This window comes from Oculina patagonica, chromosome 1 (genome assembly GCF_052425735.1).
Source record: "Oculina patagonica isolate OP01 chromosome 1, crgOcupat, whole genome shotgun sequence".
NCBI classification, from domain to species: domain Eukaryota; kingdom Metazoa; phylum Cnidaria; class Anthozoa; order Scleractinia; family Oculinidae; genus Oculina; species Oculina patagonica.
The window spans coordinates 7543251-7561583 of NC_135758.1; the positions used below are offsets into that span (position 1 = coordinate 7543251).

Here is an 18333-nt window from a genome sequence, read left to right on the forward strand (position 1 = left end):
GCAGTGGCCCAAAAAGTTTACCGTGTACCATACTATTTTTGCAACCTGCAAAATATACAACAAAATGTTGTGTTGCGAGTTGCAAAAAAGTAGAACAGTATACTCTACTTTTTGCAACATCGTGAGACAAGTTGCCGGTTTTACATGTGAATTACAACTTGCAACACAGTTTTGTTAAAATGAGCCAATAAGAGTGCAGCCTTTGCTCCTGGCAAATTCCAAGATGATAATTGCCAATAAGCATATCATAAGTTGGGAATGCTTCTCAGTTGTCATCAATGCATTGCAAGATGCAAGGAAAATTCCCTTATGTAACATGACCTTTAGAAACAGAAATTGTTGTGAGAAAGATGGGTTCAGCATTGCTTATGGAGAACATCATTATGAAGCTGCCTCGGCATGGACCCGCCAGACGGTTGAGGCGGGAAAACAGGGAGGAGGGGGTTGATGGTTATCAGGCCCACAATGCCAAGCAAACCATGCACATCAGTCCCACAATGCCAAGGAAACTGTGCATGACCAAGGAGGAGGACGCCTGGGGACAAGGCAGATTATGAAATGACACTGAAAAATAAATTACTATTAACTTTCAAAGTTAGATCTAAACATCACAATTATATAGATAAAGCTGTGAATTGCCTAAGACACCCAAGGAAAATTTATTCTCCTTAAACTGTCATACACGTTAATGTTAGGCTGACTCAGAACTTGGTGGTACATGTACACCAAGTTGGGGGGGGGGGGGGGGGGGGGGGGGGGGGGGGGGGAAAAAGAAAAAAAAGAAAAAATTCCCTTGCTTAATTTTTTTCTATATTTTCTTGACAATTTTTGATAGTGGAAAGAGATATTCCATGATTACACTTTGCTTGTATTAAAGGAAAAGGAAAACATTGTCCAAAATAATACTAAAAAATAAATAGTATGCTTTTTAACTTAGCAGAATTCACTGGTCACTTATTATATTTACTTTGTTAAAAAAGTAAAGCCTAAGTAAAAAGGATTTGGGCATATTACATGGCCCCTTTAAACATATGTACAATTATTTACACTACTTATATAACAAGTCCTTGTTTTTCATATGAGATGTCAAGTTTTCATGATATGCCAATGCAGGCCAACACACACGCGCGCGCACATGTAAGGCTCCACATGATAGTTCTGCAATAATTCAGTAGTCAGCCGTTCCATGGCTTGAAGTAAAAAATCATTTCGAATAATAAAAATTTGACAATAAAGATCGCAGTTCTGTGACGATATCAGTGACCAGGATAACTGTTCCTTAACCATGGCCACTGTACAGGTGATAACTTTGCATAATTCATTCGATGAAGCTGTTGGTATTGTCCACAATATAATAATGGTTCATCAATGTGCTACAAAGGCTTCATTGTAAACTAATATGGTCACCATAGTTTGTTATCCAGATACGTCCAAAACAATGTCTATAATTTCACAATAACTGACAGCTCCAATCCACTGCTCCATCCGTAAATCCTGCAATTTGCAGATCCAAGTACACCACTGTTTATAAATTAAACGACGATAGTGATGACACTGATGATGACAATGGCGACGTTACTAATGTAATAACAGCTCTCGCTAGCAACTTCAGCAGTCTGCACATGAAGCAGCTGGTTGCTATGACACCATAGAAGTTATGCTAACAATTCCAAATTCCAAAGTAGATATTAACTTAATGTGACTTTGTCAAAAGAAAATTTCAGATTGGTTTATCTGACTTTCACTTTTGTAGTGTTCACACATGCATTACATCATACTACTAGGTCCAGCCTGAGGGAAGGTTGTTAACAGTCCAGCTGTTTGCTTCGTAGCTGATTGCCGTGATGGGCTGATGCCGCCAACCCACTAAGAAAGAAACAAAATTGAATTTAAGCAAAAGGACAAAAAATTGTGATATACCGGTAGTTCAACTGCACTTTTACATATTAATAATGGTAGCGGGTTGATGTCACCATCAACCCAACAAAGATAAAGATAAAAAATTGAGACAATGGCTACCTCAATGAGTCTGTGTTCTGGCATCTGACTGGCTTGCATATGATCTGGAAGAATGAGACACATGTTGTTCAGTCACTTACAGGGAAAACCTGTTAATAACCTCAAACTTAAACTTTGTGGGAGCAGGGATGGCGCAGGGGTGAGAGCGCTTGCCCCCACCAATGTGGACCAGGTTTTTTTATTCCTGGAACCGGCGTCACACGTGGGTTGAGTTTGTTGTTGGTTTTCATCTTCGCTCTGAGGGTTTTTCTCCAGGTTCTCTGGTTCTCCTTCCCCCTGAAAAAACCAACATTACCAAATTCCAATTCGACCTGGATAGAGGACCAGCCCGAAATCCAGCTAGAGCTGATTTGGCTTCCTCTTTAAATATAGTAATTTTTTTAACTTTGTTTTCTTTAGTTTAACTGATACACAATAAAAGATTGAATTTGTCTAACGAGTCTAAGAAAATATTATATACTCTTAAATTACTGGTATACGAATATTTTTATATGAAGTTGGCATTATCTAAAGCCCGGGCCAAAGGAAGATGAGAGTTGATGAGAGTTGACTTTCATGAGAGTTTTCGTCAACTCTCATCGACTATCATCAACTTGGGCCAAACGAGACCGAGAGTCCGTCAAACTCTCATCGACTCTCGTGAAAAATTTGACCACATTTAAAGTCATTTAGAGTGCATGAGAGTCGATGAGAGTTCCATACCAAAGGAGAGCTAGAAATGATCTCTCATCAACTCTCATCCTCGTTTGGCCCGGGCTTAATGCTGACTTACTATCCAAGAGTTGCTTGGTGTAGCTGTTATGTAGTTGATAATATTCACTGGCAGAGACAGGGTCACCCATTACTCCATATAAATCTGTTTAAGAAAAATCGCGATTAATGATTGTGCAGACGATATACCATGCTACCAGAAGGCCCCCTGTATTCCCTCACACTGCTCGTCTTTGTCTTTGTCAGTATGTTGGCGGAATTGTTGCTAAAACAAGCAATGAAGCGAAACTTCTTAAAAATTGGCAAACACCAACATCTACTGTCCACTGCCAGCAGTGAAACCATACCACTCAAAGTTTTTTTAAGTAACTTGGATTCAGATTAGAAAGAAAAATGAGCGGATTATTGGATTTGGTCAAAAAATAGCACGGATCCGTGGATCATCCTTACCCCTATTCACCCCTCTCTTAAAATATAAAATACATAATATAATAATAATGATAATAAGAACTTTATTTAAGTGTCTGGTCTTCTACAGTCATGTAGTTTCCTCACCTCTCAAAAGTGACGCTGCCCACATGTGAATGTAAGCATCAGGTATCCGGCCAGCTAGTTGATTTGCAGGCAACGCCATGTCTAGAGCTTCCTGCAAAATAACAATAAGTGTAAAGAAACATTAATTATTTTTACAAACAGCCCTTCTTGGATCCTCTGAATGGAAATCATATGTTTCCTTGAAGGGGTCATGTTTTTTCACCATGTCAATTCCTGGTCTTATAGGTACCGCCGACCGGTTAGCTCAGTTGGCAGAGCGACGGACTACAGTGCGGGAGGTCTCGGGTTCGAGTCCCAGACCAGACCAACACTCAAGGTCTTAAAATAACTGAGGAGAATATGCTGCCTTTGCAATTACATCTACAAATGGTTAGATATTCTAGTCTTCTCGGATAAGGACGATAAACCGTAGGCCCCGTCTCCTGCATCTTCAGTGTTATGGTCAGCAGGGGACGTAAAAGAACCCACACACTTATCGTTAAGTGTAGGGCATGGAGTTCCCGGTGTTGTGGTCTGGTCTTTGCCCGTTGTACTGTGCTTACTGTGAAATGCTCGGAGATATTAGCTATATAAGCTACTCTTCAAATCCGAGGGTAAACAAAGTGATGATGACATATCTCTAAGTCTGTGGATGTATATATGTAAACTGAAAAAATCTCAGGTAAATGGTGTGTCAAGGTAGAAGATTTCATTACATCACTTTAATCTATAATAGATTAGATAAAAGATTAGATATCATACTAACAGGTTTTTGATTTTTCTTAAAAAAGTGTAAGTTTGATAAAAAACTGTTTATCAAAACTACACTGGAACTATCTTCTGTATACATGTACACATACTGCTTGAAACAACAAGAACAACAATCATGACCACATACTTGTGTTATCCCCTGGGATAAAAATGTGTTTCCTAGTAAGACCAGTGAACAAGCTGTCAGTCTGTTTAGGTCTTCTGAATTAGCCACCTTCAAAGTTTCACGTAAGTATTTTCTGTCAAGCAGAAAAAAAAAATGAATTTGTATCAAACAAGTCAAATTGTTATAATCACAGAGACTTACAATTTATTCTTTCCACAACATCACTGGCATTACAACTTTCAATTTTTAATTTAAATAATTATGTTTGGTTATGAAAAGAATGGTTGAAGCACCTACATGAGAAATTCACTTAATTTTTAAGGTAATTTTGAAACAATCCTGCATGCTTAATTAACAGTCTCATTACTCTTTGTTTGGATACTTGAAGCCTTTCACAGACTTTTTTACATGTACAATAAAACAGTTGACTAACTTGGCATCCATGAAACGTGTTTCAAAGAACGACTGCAATCCTCTGATATAGTAATAACCTGCTTGATGACTGTGGGAACTGGAGACAAAGTAAGAACATTGATCAAGACATGTCAATCAATTCTTAATTTACATCTTGAAGAGGTGATTGATTACAGACAAATTTCCACTAACTGACATCTCTCCTAGGTGGACACCTCCCGTAAGGAGACATGTCGACATGCATGTTCCCAGTCACATACTGCAAAAACCCTAAATAAGCCCCAGGGCTTATAATTACAGTCAACTCTCGTTATAGCGGACACGCTCGGGACGTCGTTTCGTGTCCGTTATAGTGAGAGTCCGTAATAGCGGGAGTCATTTCCAGTCAAACCTTATTCCCCGGGGATCAGGATTTTGTCCGTCATAGCGAGTGTCCGCAATAGCGGGGTGTCCGCAAGGCAAGAGTTGACTGTATTATTTGCTCAATGTCGCTTACAGGTGAGCATATTTTAGGGAGAAAAAAAATCGTTGTGTGTCTATTCCGACACACACAACACTTTGACACTTTTTTTTTCTCCTCTCTTATATGGAAACTTTTTGGTCCCAAGGGAAACTACTTACAAGGGGTTTGGTTGTAATTTTTAAGATGATGACAAAATAAAATATACTTAAAAATAAAACAACTATTGAAACAAAAGATCACCCATATTCAGAAGTTTGCAAACAAGAATTCAAAATGACATTTTCTTCATCTGATGCAACCACAAGTTACTGTAGATAAAGTTTGCCAATGGGAAAATTTGAAATATTATTTACTTAAACAGGTGAGGGTTTACAGTGAATGTACTCTAATTTCATTATAATTTATTTTGTAAATTAATTTGAAGCATCATTATTAAAAATTGTCTTAAATTACCATGTGGGAAGCTGATCTGGTCTTATCTTGGCCAAAAGATTTTGAAGCTGCAAGCAATCAAAGAAAGAAAGTTAAACTCTGGGCAATAAAAAAAACTAATCAGGAGAGAGATGTTTTAAGTGTATAAATCAACAATGTTATTTATTTTTATGGTACCTAGCTCATTTTGCTAATAAATACATTTGAAGGCGTGAGCGCAAGAGACGCACTTTGTGTTTAGCCCTCGAAAAGGGGGGGACGTAATTTTAAACTACACGGGGGGGGGGCACTATTATCACAACTAACATAGCAAAAAAAAAAATGGCCAAATTGAAAATTGTCACAAACAACTCCAAATTTCGCACGCAAGTTCGTTTACGTGTGCTCAACACTGCCCTGTATTTAATTTTGCTGGTCTTTCCTTCTTTTTCAAAAAATAACACATGCAAAAAGACAAGGTTTTTGCTTGCGCGGCGTCTTTTGACTTTTCTTTTACAAACGATAAACAAAGGAAACCTTTTGTTTCTCAAGACGATGAAGTCAGCTAAATTTTTAGGGTTACAGTCCTAGCCCCAACGCAAAAGGTAACCCCAAGGCCGTAGGGTCAGGGTTAGAGTTTCAGATTAGGGTTACAGACTTAGCCCTAATGCAAAAGCCTAGCCCTAACGCAAAAAAAAAAAAAAAAAAAAAAAAGTTTAACACTAACCCCAAGGGATTAGGGAGTTAAGCCATTTCAAGTTAAGTTTAGGATCAGAGTCAGCCTCAACCTTTTATAGATCGCGCTTTTAATGCAGTAAGCTTTCACGCCAGTTTGCTTGCAGCTAGCTTTTCTGCAGTCTGCTTGCGGTTAGCTAGTTTTTGTTGTTTTGGGCAAGACTATTTTACTCTGTTTAGTGTTACCGTTAGCTGTAATTTGCCGAGGTGAAAGTGAAATAAATAAAGACTGATTGTTGATTGAATATGTTTGCTTGTGTTGTCACATTATACTAGTTTTGCTTTCAGTTGAGTGCCGCTGTCTTGCTCTCACTTCTATCTCCACTCCTTACATCATCACACATCTACAAAATCCCGCAAAAACAAGATAAACTTATGAGGTTTTCGTTCGCACGAATCAATAGATTGATTGATGAATATTTAATGAGACACAGAAAATATTTTGCGAAGGGAAGGTGCCCTGGGGAACATATAAAACCAGGTCACTTCTCGGCAACTTTGTCGCGGCAGAACCCAAGCGGACCCTGTAAAACTCGCGTTGACGAAGTTCCCGGCAAGAAACCTCTTGTTTTAGACTCTCTGTGCGGCCAGGCTCAAAACTACCTTGTTTGCAACGTTTTTTCCGAAGCGCTAAACAGCGCTGTTGTACAAAACAAAGGCAGAAACATCACTCAGTTCTTCGAGCGATGCTGTAAACTTACGGGTATTCAGACTTAATGATGTCCTTCAACCACCTGGCAGCCGCACTTACGCTAAAACTAACCAAAGGCTTCAAATGATTTTCAGGAACAAACGGCCATTTTATTTTTCTCTCTTTCCTCTCACGTGACACCTATCAGGTGACATCGCGTCACAATGTGTTATCCAGTCCTTTTCGTAAAGCGAATCCTCAAAAATGGTGGCTAGGAACTAAAAAGCATGGCTCTGACACGTTTTTCAACCTCCCCAGACAGTTAAAGAACGCAAGAAGGAAAGATTTACACGCGATGTGTCGAAAACTCATGCTGCTGGCTGACTGTGGAGAACGTAAGCTTTGCAAAACGCCTTTGTTCTTTGCATACGTAATTTCTAAAAAACGAAGCGAGGTTCAGCGAATTTGAATACAGATCAATGTTAAGCACACGTAAACGAACTTGCGTGCGAAATTTGGAGTTGTTTGTGACAATTTTTTAATTTGGCCAAAACACAAAGTACGTTTCTTGCGCTTAAGCCTTCATTTATTTTAATGTCTGTTCTGGCAGTCAAACTACATTTAATTTATTTGCACATCATAGGTAGATCCAGATAGTATCTGTATTAAGCACTGCAGTTGTCTGTCAGTAATGCAAGATTCGAATGTAACTAGGGAGCCAGAATGGCGCAGTCATGGGAGCTCTTGCCTCCCACCAATGAATGTGACCTGGGTTTGAATACTGGACACTATGTCATATGTGGTTCGAGTTTGATGTTGGTTCCCATCCTTGCTTCGAGGGTTTTTTACTGGGCTCTTGAGTTTCACCCTTCGTCAATTTGATCTTGTGTGTCCCCAATTATTTAGCCTTGTAGGCGTTCTAGAAGCTTGGTACACATTTAACAATTTATTTTTTATTTGTTTTTGTTTTTTACCAGGAATGGTTCTGATTATTTTATTGTTACACACCTCAATTCCTCTACTGCCTCCCACTCCAGAACGAATGTAAATAATTGCCAGATTTAAACCGATAAAATTCCTGAGCTCTGGTTGACCACAGGTCTGCAAGAGCAAAACATCTCTGTCAGTCATGTGGTTTTTAAAATCAGCAGACATAAAATCTGACTTTCAGAATTATTTAGGGCTGTATGGCCAAAAGGCCTAGCTCTAGGTATCAATGTTTTAGAAGTGATACTTTTTTATGGGTGGTGACTGGTCCTTCAAAAAATGTCCTGCAGAATTATAGTCAAATATTGTGGGTTTTTGCTGACTAGATTTCTTTCACAACACAGTCTCCGAGTCTCGATTTCTTTTGCAAGGCTAAGAAAGACTTGGGCTCATATGATACATAATTTTTATAGTCTCGCCATCTTACAAAGTCTTGCATTTACCTTTTGCCACCCCTTCATTCAGAATCCCACAAATGAGAATCAACTACATTTAGAGTCCACAGTTTCCACCAAAGTTTAAAATTGTTAAGCAACGTACATGAAACAATGTGTATGTCTTGTTGTTGTGTTATGTTGATGTAAGTGACAGTTTTTAGGCAAAGTTTATTTACAGTTCCTTTACCTCTAAAGCTGTATTAAACTGTGCCAAGGCTGAATCCATCAGATTCATGGACATTGCATACAAACCCTGCAAAATCGTGAAGCTCAAATGCAATTCCAACAAATACGCCATTTTAATTATTAATAGTACTTACAGTACGGCTGTATTAACTATTGAGAAAGTTTAAGTCAAATCAGGTTAACTTTTTAGTCAAGCAAACCCCAAACTTGAGATAGCGGAGAGTTGAGATAACCAATTTTTCAGAAAGTAGTGCTATTGTCTTAAAATTTGTTTGAGATGACAGGGGATCTGAGGTAAACGAGTTCCAGATATACAGAGGGGTACTAAATAAATGTACATGCATTATCATCCTTGTCATTCTTATCATCATCATCAGTCATCATCATCATCATCATCTTAACATACGTGTAAAACAACCATGCCTCCTGGCTATGTCTATACATACAAGTACAGTACATGACTTTGTCCACAGTGCACACATAAAAGTTGTAATTTTTATTTTATTTTTGGTCACTGTTTCTGTAGTACTCTTTAAAAATGTATCTAAATAAGGAACAAAAAATCCATTTAACTCACCAGAAGAGTATGTACAACAGATTGGTGAGTTGTCAAAAACTTTCCATCATGTTGAGCAAATTGGTAAACTTGAGAAATCTAAAAAATATGACAAGTCATTGTTTTATTTATTATGTCATTTACTCTGTATAGCACCTTTGGAACCTTCGAAAAAGGCAGTTTATATAAATCTTGGGATGAGAGAGACACTGTGATAGCTTAGTAGTAAATAGGCAGGCCTGTCATTAAGGGCCGTAATACGTAACACCTGTTACGGCAGTGTTCACTCGATGTTACAGGTAAAGATGTCGAATGGCGTTATGTTACGCTTGCATACAGACTAAAATGCTATGGGTAACTTAATCAATGAAACTGCTGCTTAAAAAGTTATTAATGACAGCACTGAATAGGTAAAAATGTAGAAGTCAGGGCTGTGCTCTAAGGGTACCCGGGTGCCTCACGCGACTAACTTTTGTCTTTGGGCGACCAGATAATCTTATTTCTTTCATATAAGCTTTATGCTGGGCACCCTGGATCTCATAGCCTGGAACCTTTGGGCTCCTTGTAATTTTTCTTAGAGCACAGCCTTGGAAGTCTGCATTCAAGCATAGAGGCCAATGGCTAGGAGTAATATTTACTACACCCCTTAAATGAGATCAAGTCAACCATAACTGGGTTACTTAATTCCCCCCTCCTCCTTCTCGTCCCAGCATTGTTTTACTTGGTCTATAGAAACCGAAATCCTAGGTGGAGAGCGTTTAGTGCATTGCATGAAATAACTCTGACTGGTATCTGACTCACAGTCATTTATTATTATTAATAACAAGTGATTTCATTTACCTCTTTTATAGCCTGTGGCATCTGTCCCTGGACCATTCTACAGAGGATCATGTGTTCTAGAAGCACTAGTTTAAACGTTGACAATAGTGGTAGTCCTGAGCTTGAGCTAGCAGCTTTGGAAAGAAACACATTGTCAATTTTTCTGAATGAATTAAAAATAACAGTTATATAATAATATTTTATGTTCTGCAGGATTTATTACTCACTGTAAGATATACAACTGTACAGTACCGCTCAAAAGTAAGTTACCACCTCTCGTCTCGTTTCGAGAAACTCTCTCGCGAGACGAGAATCTTGTCTCACGAGAGGGTGGTAACTTACTTTTGAGCAGTACTGTACATCCAGAAATTACTATATAAGGTAAACTATTTGACTTTTTTTAATAACAACTTGTACCAGATACATGTTATTTACAAATATTATGATATTATGCTCACATTTTAACCGATCCACTTGAAGAAGAGCCTTCTCACTGTATCTGATCGCCTTTTCCATGTACCCTGCATACATGGAGTGCATTACTGTAACCTGCAAATCAAAGGAGCAAAGAATGTTAATAAGAACTTGGTTTTCTTAAATTCCTTTCTTTTTCTGCAGGTGGGTTTTTAAATAAACAACTATCTAAGGTATATCAGCTTCCTAATAATCTTATTACAATACGACACCTTTGCTACTGTAATGACTGACATGCATGTGTGACCTTGAATTAAGCCACTCAGGTCTTTTCTCCTATTGGTGATGCTTTCTTTGAATCTTTTTAGGAATGTCTCGATTTTAATGCTTGCATTTAACTTCGACCACAGGCAAGGTCCGAAAAACGTATGATTTCTATACTCCGTGGGCTGACTGATTCCCTCCGTGCTCAGCAGTCGACTCAAGACGGACTCAAAGACGACTGGGGATGAGTCAGCTCCGTGGGTATTAGTTGTTTATGTAGCAGTGAAATACAGACTGAATGATATTTCGTACCAAATATACCAAGACACAAAGATGCTCCTTGGTGAGCCATTCAAATTGTTCAGCCTCATGGATTTGTGATTCTGCAATGGACAATGTAAACAGCTTGAACCCACACAATACTGTAGTTCACAACATGACTGCCCGATGCGCGAGGGTTATCTTGAAGCAACTGTTGTTGGAGACTGACATTTTGACAAACTGAGTACTCAGAAGCCATCTCCAGAGTCTAGTGAAATGACACGATATACTAGTAATTTGTCTGCCGTCTGGTTGTAAAGTTGACTGAATCAGGTTGTTGCATCGTCAACTCCTGACAACAGCCCTTTAAGGGACCAAATTAAACTTATTCAGAATATCAAAACAACACATGTATACACTGTACTCACTATATCTGGTAATTGTGAAGAACAGTGAGCTCGTTTGTCGGTCGTCTGTTGGCCGGGTTTACTTCTGTCTTTACTGCTCAGTTTAATTTTACAGTAAAATTTCTGTTTTGGGAAACTGTCGGTAACCTGTCGGTAGTCTGTTGGTAACATGTCAGCCAACAGTTGACCGACAGTCGGTTAGCGGGAGCTGTTCTTCACAATTACCCTATATCTGGCATACAGCAAAAATAGTTAAATTCTGTTAAATACTGTAAATTCAAACAAGCTTGGCATAACTTTACCATCCATATGGAGTGTTGTTAACATCTGTATTGATTGCTGCAGTTGTTTTAGGTGCGGTCTCACACTTTTTGCCTGAAACAGAAGATACACACGTGTACATGTAAACAAACAGTCACCTTTATCCATTTCCATTTTAATGTGTCACCTTAACTGTCCCTTGTTGATTTTCAGTGGAGGGAAGTCCCTTGAGTGGGGCTGGGGGACAGTTTATTAATTTCATATTACCGGTATATGAATGGGGGTAACATATTTATTGAATATATTTATGTAATAGATAAAATTAATATGAGCGGGAGTTCTAAATGGCCATACAGATCGGACGTGAATATTTTATTCTACTTGTGAAATGAAAACAATGAATTGAATGCAAAGAAATGTTATGCAATTCGGTAGAGATCTGTATCAAAAGTTAATGCTAACTAGCTGAGCAGGAGTTTGTATCAAAAGTTAATTTCTATTGTTTGATTTGTATTGGCATTTACAGTTGTGTACATGTGACCTGAATACAGTGCTGGGATTGATCATAGTTGGTAAAGATCTCCTCTACTAACTTTGGATTAATTTGCACCCTCATGAATAGTTTATACATTTTACAAATTAAAAATAATTATTAAGAATCTTAGAAATGCTTGTTCATCCTTAAGTCAGGATTTTACACATTATGATCATACAAAATTTATCTCAAAATGTGTAATTCTATACAGTGTACCTGTCCCAATGTTAGAAAGTTCCACACTTTCAGCAGCAAGTAAAACACTTGGATTGATTCCCGCTGAAACGTGGAAATGTTCCACCTCTCAAGGAAACTGCCGATCATGGTTAAAATGGCATTTGCATGGTTCAGCTCTTTCATGATCAAAAATGCCTGAGTAGAGAAGAATCAATAACAGCACTTAACAAGTCTTTGTCCCAAAACTATAGAAAGGACAGAACTTTTAAACATGATGACCTACAAAATCAATATTCAAATTATATCCAAGGTTGGAAATAAAGGCCGGTGATCGGTAATTACCAATCAAATTTACCAGCCAAAATTTAAATAAAGTTTAATAAATCTGAAAATATATACAATCATATATACATATATTTAAGTGTCAAACCTTAGATTCCCCATCAAATTGGAATTTTAAATATTTATTTTTAGTGTTTGTTTTTGGCGGAGGGGGGAAAACCAGAGATCCTGGAGAAAAATAACCCTCAAAACAAGGTCGAGAATTGACCACAAATTCAACCCACGTCCACGGTCTGGGAATCGAGCCCGGGCCACACTGGTGGGAAGAGATGCTCTCAGCAACGTGCTATCCCTGCTCACCAAATAATTATCATGTAGTCGAATTCCAAAAGTCATTTCCCATGGATTGACTTTACAAAGTCAAATGCCTGAATTTTATCCTCGTTATTTTTTGTTTCCCTTTGAGGTTCGAGAAATTGAAATTCCACTGAACATATCATTTCCACAAAAATTTAATTTGAATTCTAAAACATTAATTTGTAGGCTATTTATAAATAGATCAAACCTAGAGCCAAATATTTAATAAATTGTTAAATTTAGATTTTAGATTTATTTTGTGGTCTTGATAATTAATATTTAATCGACCATGCATGGGATATCAGTGCTAATAAATAAATTCATCTACCGGTAATACCCAGTAATTGACTTTGTTAAATGAGGGTTGCACATCTTGTGACTGACAATCCTGTGGCCTTATTCAACCACAATTTGATTATTGCAACGTACTGTGGGGAAGCTGACACAAGGGCCTTGCTGAAAAACTGCAAAGGCTTCAAAACCGCGCAGCTCGTACCCTAATGTCTGCGAGCTATGATAGTAATTTAGATGATTTGTTCTGGACACTGGGGTGGCGAAACCTCTATTATCAAAGATTGGAACAGAAGTCTATCCTAATGTATAAAACATTACATGGTATGACTCCTGTTTATCTGAGATCAAGATTCGTATATCGTGACGATGTTAGTGCTTATCGTTTAAGGAATACCAAAATTAGTTCTTCCACAACCTCAAACTGATTATCTCAAGAAAAGTTTTTCGTACAGTGGAGCTCAGTTGTGGAACAACTTACCTGTAGACCTAAGACAAGCATCTTCACTGGCCGATTTCAAATCTAAATTAAGTCGGCACAGTTTAAAGTAATATCTAAATTTTAAGTAAATTTTAGACACGGCCTCCATGAAAAGCAGACTTTTCTTTTGTTATTTTGAATTTGTTGTTATTAAATTTTTGTAGCTAGTTAGATAGGTAGATAGTCCAGTAACTTAATTGACTGATGGAAAAACCGTGTATAGATAAAGTTATCTTATCTTACCTTATCTTATCTTAATGTGTATATATTACAACCAACTTGGCATTTTAATTACATATGACGCCAAGGATTCGTTTTTATTACTTACCAAAGCTCTTGTCAGTGCGAACAGGCACCTGAAAAAAAAAGAATAAGAAAAAATTCAAGGTAAGAATGTGCTTCAATCAGTAAAGATATGAACATTTAACCATGTTTTTTATTTCTGGCATGATCATAATTCCCCAATCATATCCTGCCATAACATTGATCACCTAATTTGTCTACAACTGTAAACTGTGAAATATAAATTAGTCTGTTTACACAACCCTCCAAGTTTATTTTTTAACTTACCGACTGCTCAAGTTTGGTCGCCAGTAAAAAAAATTAATCACTAAATTTAGGTAAATGTTTTTTATCCTTCTTCTCAGTTTTAGTCGCCAGGCTGGCAACTTCTGTTCCAATTTAGACACCATGCAGCTCCAAAATTTTAGTCTCCATGGCGACTAATTAAAATGGTCTTAACTTGGAGGGTTGTTACAACGTAAGAATGACAAAGAACAGTTAAATTCTTACTTCATATAATGTGAGCCGCACTGCTCAGCAAATCTCTCTCCCATTTCAAGAACTTCTGTTGCAGCTTTTAGTTCTTTGTCACTGGCATGCACATCCTGAGAAACAATACCACAGCATGATGAAGATCATAAGGCTCACATGTACAACATAAGAATTTAGATCCTACTAAGTCTGCCACTTGGAGTGGTTGACTTGTACCAAAGGAGTTTATCACAGTTACTGTGATGCAGGCTTTTAGCCAGGATATAAAAAGTGGGAGTCCAAAATTTTTATAAGGCCTGATTTTGTCCCCATAGGGGGACCTGAGGAGCATGCAAGGTGTTTTTCTGCAGTTATGAGTGCAAAGGTGTCTAAAAATTTCCAAATTTGCTGAAAAAAACCTCTGTATACAGTACATGTAGTTCATATTAAATTTCTGTGATAAGTGGCCGTCCATAGGACTCCTGGACTCCCACCTGGCCAAAAGCCTGCTGTGATGCCACTTGAAAAAATGAGAGGTGCAATGGCCTAGCTAATGTATAGACTTGTGTCTATATACACTGTACTACATATCATAGATATTGATTCAGGTTATTTAAGAGGTATACCGATGTCTATCCCTGATAAAGTACCTATTAAATGTAAATTGTTTAAAAAGGATTGTGTTCTCTTCTCATTTACAACTTACCGCTAATTGAAAAGTGATTTTGAATTGCCAGAAAGGCAAAATGCTTGCATGAGACACTTCAAGTGCCTGGCGTAAAGAAGACTTTGAAAGATGAAACTGACCCTGAAAATCAATCAAATTCATTAAAAATAAATTACATTATTTAAATACTAATAGCTTTTAATTATTTATTTAATGTTACACCAAGGGACATGTATTAAATACACTGTGACCCACTTGCAGATCTGTTTCTAACAGTTGCCATAATCTAACATGGCAACCAACTAAAGGACATACTGTACCGGAAGATGAAACTACAAGTTTTGCAGCCAAATATGTGTTGCAAAATAAATGCAAATTAGGTCTTTTCTAATCAAGATGCTGTTAATTATTAAACCTTTCCTGGCTTTGATAAGCAGAAAATTACAGAGCTAATTAAAAACAGTTCACACAACAATAAATTTCTAACTGTAAATAAAAATAACTGTCAGTTGTATATATAAACTTACTGTACAATGCACATAGAATTATTTAATACCTGTTCTTTGTAAATATCTGTTAAAGTACACATGGCTTCCAGATGAATTTCTTCAAATCCAGTTCCAAGCTAACCCAGAGTCAAGTACATAAGCTTTAGCGGAAATCATTGCCACAGTGGCTACATTGTAACTCTGTTTACACATACCATAAGATATAAAAATCACCTTGAAATTTGGTAAGTGTTACAAGGTCTACTACGTAATGCACATATCAATGGCTTGTCCCAGGATGGGGGGGCAACCCTCGGGAATTTGACTTAACGTAGCTCTATCTGGGTGGGGATTTTGACATCTACAACAGTCCCCTTCGTGAAAATTTTTAGTGGTCCCCACCTTGGAAAGTGGAGAGGGTCTGGCCAAGGGTGGGAATTAGACTCTCAATGGAGCCCAAGGGAAATTGACATTTGAAAACCTGCAGTTGCCCACACCCTCCATCCTGGGGCAAATCATTGATAGGTGCATTATATAGACGTTCCAGCATAAGTTATTTTCTATTTTGAGTGATAAGCTTAAGCGGGAATCATTGCCATAGTTTTTTTTTGTATTTATTTATTATTGCCATAAAAGATAACTCTGTTTATACGTACCATAAGATATAAAAATCACCTTAGAATTAAGGAAATATTCCAAGGTCTACTACGTGATGTGATCGATTCGAAATTAAATTGAGCTTATTTTAAGGCTTAAGTTTAATTTTAGTGCACCAGTGAAATGTACATGCTGTACAGCTGTTAATAAAGGATACAGATTGTGCTTGAACAACCTGAAGAACAAAATATATACACTCAACATGATCCATACAAAATCAAAGACAATCATTGCTTATTGAAATCAAATTCAAACTAAAACTTACCGCCTTTTCCAAATGTGATCGCGCCATGTCGACATTTTTCGTATGCGAATGAAGAAGCTTTCCAAGTTGTAGATGCGTTCGAGCTTGGATCGCCGGCGACGGTTGAAATTGAAACACAGACTGAAGGCATTGTATACATTGTCTGATCTTGGGCGGATTAGATGTTCTAAAGGTTTCTGCTAGACCTAAAAGTCCGACATATGAAGCATCGTGACCACTTCCCGCCGCCATTTTGTTTTTGTTCGCTGTGTTAGCGCCCACGATCATGTCAGTGGCTTCTAGACTACGTGGTAATAATTTGCATGAAATTGGACTCGTTGGCGGGAAAAATTACTTCTTCACTTTGTTTGTTTGTTGATGGTTAATCCTTTTTTGCTCCTTAGTTAGAGAACGGAGATCAATAGCATGCGTGAAGGCGTCCTTTTGGGGTAAAGGGCAGTAGCGGATCCAGACCTTCAGCTAAGTGGGGGCCCCGATCATCCAGGCCCTAAAATAAGGAGGGGGCCCTCTCTCGAAAATAATTTTTCTCGCCCCTTCGGGCCTCTTTTTGGCCAAAAAATAAGGTAGGGGCGCGGGCCCCTCCCCCAGATCTGCCACTGAGGGCAAGAAAAAGCGGGAAGTGAAGAGAGCCGGATAAAAGGAAAGCCGGAGAGATTCCTAGCTACACAGACCGCGTTCGGTTGGCTTGTCGACTTTTTTTCGCTCTGTACCCCACTAAGGAGAATGGATCAGGAAAAGGCCTGTGCCGAGATTGACAACAACACATGCTTCATATTCGGCTCAGTATCAGCTAACCGAGTTGAGTAACAAAAGCAAACAAAACATAGCCTGATCAACCATTTTACGCCCCTTTTAAACGGCTAGAAAACTTCTGGGTGCCAGCATCCTCGGAGACCCAGGGGCAGTAAGTGGGAACGAGGGAAACGCGAAAATGCGGGCAAAAAATAGCGCGAAACTGCGGGGAAAAAATCGGCATATAAAAGTTGGAGCGAATGAAAGGTACTTATTTGCAGCGAAGCATCGCGAAAGAAAATAGACTAAAAATAGATCCACTGGCGCTCAGGGTATAGTTTGTCTGAAATGAATCTGACACCCTATGACAGACTGAAATCTGAGCTCAAGAATATTAATCACTCACAGGGCAGATGCCAAGGTTGCTAGAATACACGGCAAAAATGACAGGAATTTTGTGTTTCTTATAACGCAACGTGAAATTCGGAATGACTTCATTATTCGATTCCGTAGACTGAAATAGCTGGCGAATACAGCCACCTCTCATCGCTGCGGCTGTACTCGAAGCCTTGAATTGTAGGAAGAAAAGTGGAATTCGAATTTCCTCAGAAAACGAAAGTCAATACGTTGATCTTAGGGTCATTTATTTTTCTAGGAAAGTGTAAAATTGTGTAAGGGAAGCTTCTAGTTTGTCTATTTTTATTTTGAAAAAAAGGAAGAAATTATAAGGAACAGTGAATTTTCGGATTTTTCACTTTCCAAGAAAAGTACAATAATCCAAAACCACGTTTTGCGAAACGAATTCTGAAAGTCTCTTCGCAATCTTGAGTAACGAGCCCAAAGTACCCCTCCTCCCCCCACCAAAAAAAAAATCAAGGATGAACGTCTTTGTTTACGGTCGTTTCGAGACAAAGTCTTTTCGAGACAAGTCGTTTCGAGACAAGTCAAGGTCGATTCGAGACACATGTAAAGTCGATTCGAGACAAACTGAGACACATGTAAAGTCGATTCGAGACAACTGAAATTGTTTCATTATAAAAGTAAACTCGAGAAAAGATCAGTATATTAGTTTGCGAATAAGGTATAATTCGCCGAAGCAACTCGATCGATCGACGTATATAATACCCAGTGCTTCCGCACTGGGTATTTGTATCGGAATGCAGTCCTTCCGATACAAATAACTATACTATTTAACGCGACAAAAACGTTTAAAAGTTCTTTTAAGCTATGAAAGTCATAAGAAAGGAAAGGAAAAAGGCAA

At 38.1% G+C, this 18333-nt stretch overlaps 1 protein-coding gene across 1 annotated transcript; it reads right to left on the reverse strand.

The window, feature by feature from the left end:
• Window positions 1-813: 813 nt before the first annotated feature.
• On the reverse strand, window positions 814-17763 carry LOC144653960 (MAU2 chromatid cohesion factor homolog). The gene is made up of 21 exons (XM_078514098.1): window positions 16341-17763; window positions 16233-16250; window positions 15487-15555; window positions 14970-15071; window positions 14303-14397; window positions 13839-13866; window positions 12139-12294; window positions 11429-11501; window positions 10771-10841; window positions 10239-10329; window positions 9802-9914; window positions 8983-9060; window positions 8407-8472; window positions 7804-7896; window positions 5472-5518; window positions 4575-4652; window positions 4163-4274; window positions 3286-3376; window positions 2792-2875; window positions 2020-2063; window positions 814-1866 (listed from the first exon to the last, which is right to left on the reverse strand). The coding sequence occupies exons 1-21, from the start codon at window positions 16605-16607 to the stop codon at window positions 1768-1770; spliced, it is 1875 nt and encodes a 624-aa protein (XP_078370224.1). The 5' UTR covers window positions 16608-17763; the 3' UTR covers window positions 814-1767.
• Window positions 17764-18333: the final 570 nt, after the last annotated feature.

What these genes read in the sequence shown, in the direction of transcription:
- LOC144653960 (XM_078514098.1), bottom strand. Translation starts at nt 16,607, where the DNA reads ATGATCGTGGGCGCTAACACAGCGAACAAAAACAAAATGGCGGCGGGA. An exon ending in TGCGGCTCACATTATATGAA is followed by an intron (nt 13,867 to 14,302) that starts GTAAGAATTTAA and finishes TTTTTTTTTCAG; the next exon opens with GTGCCTGTTCGCACTGACAA. An exon ending in ACTTTCTAACATTGGGACAG is followed by an intron (nt 11,502 to 12,138) that starts GTACACTGTATA and finishes CTTCTGTTTCAG; the next exon opens with GCAAAAAGTGTGAGACCGCA.